Raw genomic sequence first — 10,129 nt, 5'->3', positions numbered from 1 at the left:
TCCTGTGTATTTACAAGCCATGAAGTCAGATAAATAAATAAAATTTAAAATAAATTAAAATAAAATAAAAATACATTCATATAAAAGAAAAAATAAATAAAATAAATAAATAAAGTAAATTCCTGTGCATTTACGATGCATGAAGTCTGATAAATAAAATACACTTATAATAAATTAATATTAATAAAAAGAATAAATTAATATAAAATAAAATATTTTTAAAAAATCGATAAATGCAATGCACTTCAGGAACCTATTCACAATAAATAAATAAATAAATAAATAAATAAATAAATTCCTATGAATTTATGATGCATGAAGTCATATATAAAAATGATTTTAAAATAATATCTAAAATAAAATAAAAAAGTGTAATAAATTCAGTGTACTTCAGTAACCTATTCATAATAAATAAATAAATAATGAATAAATAATAAATAAATTCCTGTGCATTTAGGAGAAGTAAAATACATTTATAATAAATTAATATTAAAGAAAAGAATAAATTAATATGAAATGAAATATAAAGTAAAGTTTAAACAAATAAATAAATAAACAAATTTGAAATCAGATAAATAAAATACATTTATAATAAATTAATGTTAAATAAAAATCAGTAGATTAATATTAAATAAAATATATATTATAAAACAAAGAAGTGTAATTAATTCAGTGCACTCCAGTAACTTATTTTTAATAAATAAATAAATAAATAAATAAATAAATAAATACATACATACATTTCTGTGCATTTATATGCCATGGAGGGTGTTATAGAAGATTCTGCATGTATTAATCATGTTTTTTCTCCATAGAGGGGAATTTCTGGGGTCGTACCATGGCGGCCATTTCCAGCTCCACTGACCCCAGCAGCTACGAGGGGTTCGGACCGTTCATGCCCGGGTTCGAGCTCGTGCCCTACAACCACATCCCGGCTTTGGAGGTAACACACACCACTGCCTCACGTCTGTTATAGATGACTTATAACACATATACAACACCACTTTTAATAGGTTAGTGCAGGGGTGTCCAGTCTTATCCAGAAAGGGCCGGTGTGGGTGCAGGCTTTCACTCCAACCAAGCAGAAGCTACACCTGATCCCAACTGGCTAATCAACTGATCTTGGCTTTCAGTGGACTCAGGTGTGGCTTCTGCTTAGTTGGAATGAAAACCTGCACCCACACCGGCCCTTTGCGGATAAGATTGGACACCCCTGGGTTAGTGTGTCAGTGTCCAGGTCAGAGGATCAGAGGAATAAAACTGTGTGTGTGTGTGTGTGTAGAAAGCTCTCCAGGACCCTAATGTTGCTGCGTTCATGGTGGAGCCAATTCAAGGGGAAGCCGGTGTCATTGTGCCTGATCCAGGCTACCTGAGGAAAGTGCGCGAGCTGTGCACCAAATACAACGTGAGTAACACACACACACACACACACACACTTTCGTACAGGAGTCATGTTACTGGTTATTGTTTATAAAATATTTCAGCAAATAAACAACAAGCTATAGAATTTTTTCCTCTAGTTCATTACTGATGATTAAAGTCAATACAACTACAGTTGTGTGTGTGTGCATTTGTGTGTGTGTGTGTGTGTGTATGTGTGTGTGTATTACAGGTTCTGTTCATCGCAGACGAGGTACAGACGGGTTTGGCTCGTACAGGACGCAGGTTGGCTGTAGACCACGAGGGAGTGCGTCCGGATCTACTGGTGCTGGGGAAAGCTCTGTCTGGAGGAATGTATCCTGTGAGTGTATACACACACATACACACACACACACACACATACACACACACACACACACACACAAACACACACACATACTTGTGCACAGCAGGTAGTTCTCAGAAGGGTTTTGTAAAACACACACACACAAACATGCATGCATACATACATACACAGACTTATGCTTGAATCAACATATACACACTCATAAATGCATACACACCTGCACCCAGTCCTGCATACACCGACCAGCCATAACATTATGACCACCTGCCTAATATTGTGTCGGTCCCCTTTTCCTGTTAAAACAGCCCTGACCCGTCGAGGCATGATGGACTCCACTAGATCCCTGAAGGTGTGCTGTGGGATCTGACACCAAGATGTTAGCAGCAGATCCTTTAAGTCTTGTAAGTTCTGAGGTGGGGCCTCCATGGATGGGACTTGTTTGTCCAGAACATCCCACAGATGCTGGATTGGATTGGGATCTGGGGAATTTAGAGTCCAAGTCAACACCTCAAACTGGTTCTTGTGGTCATCAAACCATTCCTGATCCATTTCTGCTTTGTGTCACGGTGCATTATCCTGCTGAAAGAGACCACAGCCATCAGGGAATACTGTTTCCATGAAAGGGTGTAGATGGTGTGTAACAATGCTTAGGTAGGTGGTACGTGTCAGAGGAACATCCACATGGATGCAGGACCCAAGGTTTCCCAGCAGAACATTGACCAAAGCAGGACATTCCCTCCGCCACCTCACCTTCTTCCCATAGTGCATCCTGGTGCCACGTGTTCCCCAGGTAAGAGACGCTCACGGACATCCACGTGATGTAAAAGAAAACGTGAACAGACCAGGCCACCTTCTTCCACTGTTCCGGGGTCCAGTTCTGATGCTCCCGTGCCCTTTGTTGGTGCTTTCGGCAGTGCACAGGGGTCAGCATGGGCACTCTGACTGGTCTGCAGCTATGCGGCTCCATACACAACAAACTGTCCTGCACTGTGTATTCTGACCCCTTTCTATCAGAAACAGCATTAACTTCTTCAGCAGTTTGATCAACAGTAGCTCGTCTGTTGGATCGGATCACACGGGCCAGCCTTCGCTCCCCACGTCCATCAGTAAGCGTTGGTCGCCTATGACCCTGTCTCCGGTTCACCACTGTTCCTTCCTTGAACCACTTTTGATAGATACTGACCACTGCAGACTGGGAACAGCCCACAAGAGCTGCAGTTTTGGAGATGCTCTGATCCAGTGGTCTAGCCATCACAGTTTGTCCCTTCGTCAAACTCAAAGCTCAAATCCTTACACTTGTCCATTTTTCCTGCTTCTAACTTCAACGTTGAGGACAAAATGTTGACTTGCTGCCTAATATATCCCACCCACTAACAGGTGCCATGATGAGGAGATACTCAGTCTTATTCAGTTCACCTCTCACTGGTCATAATGTTATGCCTGATCTGTGTATATTTACACACACACACACAAGCTTATGCACACAATTTAATAGTTTAATAGAAATATTATGTGATTCCACCTTGTTGACCTCTTTTCTTAGAAAGGTTTGGAAAACACACACACACACACACACACACACACACTGGTGCTGGAAAACAAGTTTGGATAATAAACACGAAAGCTGTTTTACTTCTTCTTCTTCATCTTCTTCCTCTTCCTCTTCTTCCTCTTCTTCTTCTTCTTCCTCTTCTTTCTCTTCTTCTTCTTCCTCTTCTTCCTCTTCTTTCTCTTCTTCTTCCTCTTCTTTCTCTTCTTCTTCTTCTTCCTCTTCTTTCTCTTCTTCTTCTTCTTCCTCTTCTTCTTCTTCTTCTTCTTCTTCTTCCTCTTCTTTCCCTTCTTCTTCTTCTTCTTCTTCTTCTTCTTCTTCTTCTTCTTCTTCTTCTTCTTCCTCTTCTTCTTCTTCTTCTTCTTCTTCCTCTTCTTCTTCTTCTTCCTCTTCCTCTTCTTTCTCTTCTTCTTCTTCTTCCTCTACCTCTTCTTCATCTTCTTCTTCTTCTTCTTCTTCTTCTTCTTTAACACATCAGTAGTTGCTCTAATTCTAGATGTTCAGAGAGAGGAATCTGAGAGCAGCTGTTAAACCTGATATCAGTCTCTAGGACTCTAATCGAGTCAGACAGAGACACGAGACACCGGAATGTTCCGCAGCACTGACTGTGAAAAAAAAACAAAATCCACACATAACAGGTCTCACCACATGCCACAGGAAACAGGAAGTGACCTCAGCTCTCATGTTTGTCTTTTCTCGCAGAACTGGTTTTAAATCCTCAGCATCAAAACAGCGAGGTTTCTCTCGACACTGCAGAAGAAACCAAACACATTGACCTGCTTCCCCATTTTAAGCTCAATTAATGAAAGAAATATAAAATTATTTTAAAATATTATATATATATATATATAAAATAAAAAATGAGTTAATTATAAACTAATTTATTTAATTTTATCTATTTATTTTAATGTATTTATTTATTTAATTAAAATAAATTAAATATAAAATAAATGAATTAATAAAAACAAAGTGTAATATAGTAAAAAAAAAAAGTATATATACTTTATATAAGTATATATATATAAAAATATATACTTCATATAATGTATATAAAATATTGATTATTAATTCTGTATTAAAATGAATTTAAATTAAATGTAAAATATAAATATTAATCAAAATTAAAATGAATTAATTTATGCAATTATATGTATAATTATAAATAATATAAATATGAAGCTGGTTATGTTCCTGTTACTTCGTGTTTTTTGCAGTATTGAGTGACGTGTGTGTGTGTGTGTGTGTGTGTCAGGTATCTGCAGTGCTGTGTGATGATGAGGTGATGTTGACGATTAAACCAGGTGAACACGGCTCCACCTACGGAGGAAACCCTCTGGCCTGCAGAGTCAGCATCGCTGCCCTACAGGTGTGTGTTCACTCCTCTACCTATATACCTCCACCCACAGCTGGCATACTGTACATCCATCCATTCGTCCATCTATCTATAGAGTACTATCTATTCTTCCATCTCACTTACTCACTCATCCATCCATCCAGCCATCCATCTATCCATCCATGAATCACTTCATCTGTCTATTTGTTCACAGCCTTTATTCATCTGTATATCTGCTTCTATTTACTATATATAATATTCAGTTATGCATCCATAGAATCAGTTCATTTATCTTTACAATCTATCTATCTATCTATCTATCTATCTATCTATCTATCTATCTATCCATCCATCCATCCCTCCATCCACATCCCTCCACTGACTTTGAACTCAATTTATTTATTTAAATGTAGCTAAAATAAATTGATTGCAACCACTTAAGAAAATTGAGTAAATTCAATGAATCATTATATTTTCAGTGCATTCCTCCAGCCAGCACACATGCAGAGAACCCACACAACCAACCATCCATCCATCCATCTTTCCATCCCATTCTATTTACCATATATAATATTCAGTTATTCATCCATCTATCTATCTATCTATCCATCCATCCATCCATCCATTCCTCCACCCAGCACACATCCGGAGAACCCACACATCCGTCCACCATCCATCCATCCAACCATCCATCCATCCATCATCCCTCATCCCTCATCCCTCATCCATCAATCCATTCACACATACATATTTCTGTGCATAGAATTCATCCATCAGTTTATTTGTGCAGAAATCTATCTATCCATCTCTCCATCCATCATCCATTCATACACACATACATAAATCTGTGGATGGAATCCATGCATCCACTCCTTCCATTATACATAATATAGTGTGTGTGTGTGTGTGTTCTTATCTGATTAGGTCATGGAGGAGGAGAAGCTGGCAGAGAACGCAGCAACAATGGGGAAGATTTTGAGGGTGGAGCTTAACAAGCTGCCCAAAGAGATTGTATCGGTGGTGCGAGGGAAAGGCCTCCTCAACGCCATCGTCATCAAGGAGACTAAAGGTACACACACACACACACACACACACACACACATGATCCGATCACAGCAGCTCAACACTAAAACTCTTAATTTACTTTTCAGATTACGATGCCTGGCGAGTCTGCTTGCGTCTCCGTGACAATGGGCTATTAGCCAAGCCCACTCACGGTGACATCATCAGGCTGGCCCCGCCCCTCATCATCAAGGAAGACGAGATCAGGGAGTGCGCAGAAATCATTCAGAGAACCATCTTGTCCTTTTAAACAGCTCCTGACCTTCAGAAATAATTACACTTTAAACCAACAACAGACGAGTGTTTAACAGTTCATACGTTTATCAGCCAAGAAGTGATGAAGTGACACCTAGGAATGTGTCGGAGAGGCTGTTTATTTTAGGCTAAGTCTAGTTTCTCGCCTCAGACCTTTTAAATCCTTTAGTCTAGGACTAATACAGAGAAAAAAACACAACTTTTTTGTTTTATTGAGCATAAAATTGCTCATGATTATTTGAAAAAATAGCTTTATGATAAATTAGGCCAGCTCGTGGTAGCAGGAAATTGAAGGGTTGCATTTGTGTGTGTGTGTGTGTGTGTGTGTGTGTTGCTCATATACCTGACTCAGGTGTGATAATACAGATAAACAAATTACAGAGCGTTCGGAGCTATGAGGCTAATATAGCTAGCGAATTAACGCAAGTCGTTAACCACCAGTTTAGCTTCCTGTGTGAACGTGTGTGGTTTAGCCATGCAGATTTAGCTTTAGCATCAGGCTAAACTGGCGGTATTGTTTGCCTTGTAGCTCTAAATGCTTCACATTAAACAAATTGCCTTAAAGGAATTCATCTGAAAATTATGTGACGTATTCGTGGAGGCGGACGAAGCTAACGTCTAGACTCGGCGAATCGTAGTCTGATGAAGTCGTATGGGTTTTGCACAGAACTTCGGAAGAACCGTAGTGAATGTAATTCGTTACAAACGGAAAACTGACAATGCTGGAAGAGAAATTAAACGCTTTCTCGTGCAAATGTTTACGTGAGGAACGCGTCTTTCTGCTGTTACATTGCGGACAGAAAACCTGATTTTTCTGTCTGTTAAAAAGAAAACTCGAATGTGAAATCCTCCGTCATTTCTGAGAGAAACTTTAGTCTGTTGGAAAACATTCCATCTATCGAGGAAGTCATCAGTATTCATTCAGGAACTTTGGACCTTCTTTATAACGAGATAAAGAACTGGTTCAAACCTACACAAAATTAGCCAAATTAGCCACATCCAACAATGCTAAGGTAGCTAACAAGCACAAGAAGCTCATAGCTACCATTTTAGCACAAAGCTAAAGACAGGAAACGTCGTTACTGCTGAAATATTTTTGTTTTGTGTCCTGAAACGAAATTTCTTGTAACCAATCATCAGTGTGCGTCTCTGGCTCCTCCCACTACTGAGTGAAAAGTCTCCCTAGACCAGAGTGTCTTTATATCCATATATGGACTTCAAATGTTTCTCTGAGCAGGCTGCAGACCGGTGGGCGTGGCTTTGAATCAAATCAAATCATCATCTGAGTTTTTCCTGTGAAGGACAGAGCCGTTGGAGTTCCTCCTGAAGAGGGCGGTGTCTTTATAGTTCTCTCTGGTAGAGGGCAGGGTTTCTGTCACTGAAGGGTGGAGACTTTGTGGTTCACTCTGTAGTGGGTGGAGCCTTCTTGGTTCTTATTGTGGAGGGTGGAGCCTTTAACATTCTTTGTGGAGGGCGGAGCCTTTGGAGTTTTCTTTGCTCTTTGCAGAAGGCGGAGTCTAAATAGTTTTCTTCTGTGGAGGGTGGAGTCTTTATAGTTTCTTTCTGTGGAGGGCAGAGTCTTCATAGTTTCTTTCTGTGGTGGGCGGAGTCTTCATAGTTTCTTTCTGTGGTGGGTGGAGTCTTCATAGTTTCTTTCTGTGGTGGGTGGAGTCTTCATAGTTTCTTTCTGTGGTGGGCGGAGTCTTCATAGTTTCTTTCTGTGGTGGGTGGAGTCTTCATAGTTTCTTTCTGTGGTGGGCGGAGTCTTCATAGTTTCTTTCTGTGGAGGATCCAGGTATTTGGAGTTCTCTTTGTGGAGGGTGAAGTCTTAGAAAAGTGCAGGATGTGCTTATAATCCCAGACTCCAAGACACGCCTACATTCCCATTTATGGTCTTGAAGGCAGGTTCAGTCTGAGCTTTTCTCTTTGCATATTTATTGCCTTATGACACGCCCACATTTCAGATTCTAAACTGTTGAATCAACTCGGAGGGAATGTTTACGTGTCTCTGGAGTGGGCGGAGTCAGTCGTAGACGCACACTGATGACATAAGATGGTCTGATTGATAATAATGAAGGTTTCACACTGCTGGATTTGATGGAAGAGGAGAACTGGGTATACTGGCTGAGTGTTAGTGGAGTTTATCCAGAAATCATCCAGGAGTCACACTTCACCTGAAACCGTGTTACAGAATTAAATCCACAGTGAAGATCCTCTGAGAACAGAGTGCTAATACACTATAATTTATACCTATGATGTATTTAACATACATTGTGTGTGTGTGTGTGTGTGTGTGTTGTTTATCTGTTGAATGCTGTAATGAAGAATCTGAAGTGTGCACAGATTTCTGAGGATAAAATCCAGGTTAAAGCTCTATAATTATTCAAATAAAGCAGATTTCAGCAGTGATGTGAAGACTGTGTTTATTTCACACTGACCTGTCAGTGTGTGTGTGTGTGTGTGTGTGTGTGTGTGTTTGTTTAGGGTCAGTTCCTGATAATATTTCAGCTAGAAACTAAGAAAAAGGCAAAAAAGAGAGAGAAGACACACTTTTTTATAACAAACTGCAATCTTCAAAACTGAGCAGGGGATAAATAAAAATATAAAAATAAGGAGGGGGGGGCAGATGGAGAGAGAGGAAGAGAGATAGAGAGGCAGGGAGAGAGAGATAGAGACATATAGAAAGAGAGACAGAGAGAGGAAGAGAGACAGAGGGGGAACACAGGAAGAGAGAGACAGAGAAAGATAAGAGATTGAGACTTGGGAGAAAGAGAGACAGAGAGGGGGAACACAGGAAGAGAGAGACAGAAAGATAAGAGATTGAGACTTGGGAGAAAGAGAGAGAAAAAGACAGAGGAAGAGAGAAAAGGAGAGGAGAAAGAAAAGAGATAGAGAGGGATAGAGTAAGAGAGAAAGACAGAGAGGAAGAGTGTGAGAGAGTTCTTAAAAAAACAAACGATCTGCACTAATTAATTCCAGTATTCTGATCAGTTGTATAAGAAGCAGAGCTCCACACACACAAGCCTAGATTCACTGTAAGCTTCGAGTCAAGGAAGAAAAAATAGTTGATCTTCCCATCTGAGTCGTCCTGTAATCACCAATCACAGTGTGAGACGTCTCCATCAGACACGCCCAACATCATCCCTCACCTTCTGGTACACTATATTGCCAAAAGTTTTGGGACGTCTGTCTTTACATGCACATGAATGTAATATGGAGTTGTCCCGCCCTTTGCAGCTATAACAGCTTCAACTCTTCTGGGAAGGCTTTCCACAAGGTTTATGAATGTGTTTATGGGAATTTTTGACTGTTCCTCTAGAAGCGCATTTGTGAGGTCAGGCACTGATGTTGGACGAGAAGGTCTGGATCACAGTCTCCACTCTAATTCATCCCAAAGGTGTTCTATGGGGTTGAGGTCAGGACGCAGTCAAGTTCCTCCACACCAAACTCACTCATCCATGTCTTTATGGACCTTGCTTTGGTCACTGGTGTGCAGTCATGTTGGAACAGGAAGGGGTCGTCCCCAAACTGTTCCCACGAAGAGCATGAAATTGTCCAAAATGTCTTGGTATGAAGCTGAAGCATTAAGAGTTCCTTTCACTGGAACTAAGGGGCCGAGCCCAACCCCTGAAACACAACACCTGAACTCAATGATCTGGAGGGGTGTCCCAATACTTTTGGCAGCATCGTGTACCTTTTATTTCCTTAATTTAGTGCACTGCACACTTTCTCCACTAGAGGGAGACTAGTCAACACTTCTTCATATATGAATATGGTGCGCAAAAACCTTTAAACCTTTAAATGGCATTTAACTTGAAGAATTCCTGAGTCTCAGACTGAACAGAATCACAGAAACTTTGAATAATATGGTTATTAGATTTATTTATTTAGGAGACACACTTGTTTTTAAAGTGAGGTGAGGTGAGCTGAGGTAAGGTGAGGTAAGGTGAGGTGAGGTGAGCTGAGGTGAGGAGAGCTGAGGTGAGGTGAGGTCCAATCCGAGCTCCTGATAAATTGAGTTCTCTGAAACTGTCATCTTTAATGATCTTAAACGTCTGGAAGGAAACGACAGCAGTCATGCTGATCCCGATAAATTTAGCTAATGATCCATTAAAATACAGTTAAATTCATGACACACTGATTCTGCCTCCTGTAACCAGCCGATTTTACGCATCAGGACTGAAGATGCTGGAACTATTCAGCT

The 10,129-nt window shown here is 40.2% G+C and overlaps 1 protein-coding gene across 2 annotated transcripts in view; it reads left to right on the top strand.

Annotated features, from left to right (window-relative positions):
* Positions 1-8,334, top strand: part of oat (ornithine aminotransferase) — a 17,847-nt gene extending 9,513 nt beyond the window's left edge. For both annotated transcript variants that reach the window (XM_058405793.1, XM_058405794.1), the window contains exons 5-10: positions 816-943; positions 1,283-1,405; positions 1,613-1,741; positions 4,528-4,641; positions 5,533-5,677; positions 5,760-8,334. In XM_058405793.1, coding sequence (XP_058261776.1) covers positions 816-943; positions 1,283-1,405; positions 1,613-1,741; positions 4,528-4,641; positions 5,533-5,677; positions 5,760-5,920 — 800 coding nt within the window. In that variant the 3' untranslated portion in view covers positions 5,921-8,334. The remainder of the gene's footprint in view (positions 1-815; positions 944-1,282; positions 1,406-1,612; positions 1,742-4,527; positions 4,642-5,532; positions 5,678-5,759) is intronic.
* Positions 8,335-10,129: the final 1,795 nt, after the last annotated feature.

The sequence above is a fragment of the Hemibagrus wyckioides genome, linkage group LG13 (genome assembly GCF_019097595.1).
Source record: "Hemibagrus wyckioides isolate EC202008001 linkage group LG13, SWU_Hwy_1.0, whole genome shotgun sequence".
Taxonomy (NCBI): Eukaryota; Metazoa; Chordata; class Actinopteri; order Siluriformes; family Bagridae; genus Hemibagrus; species Hemibagrus wyckioides.
The sequence above is the reverse complement of the archived record's forward strand: the minus strand, read 5'-3'. Positions and strand labels throughout refer to the sequence as shown.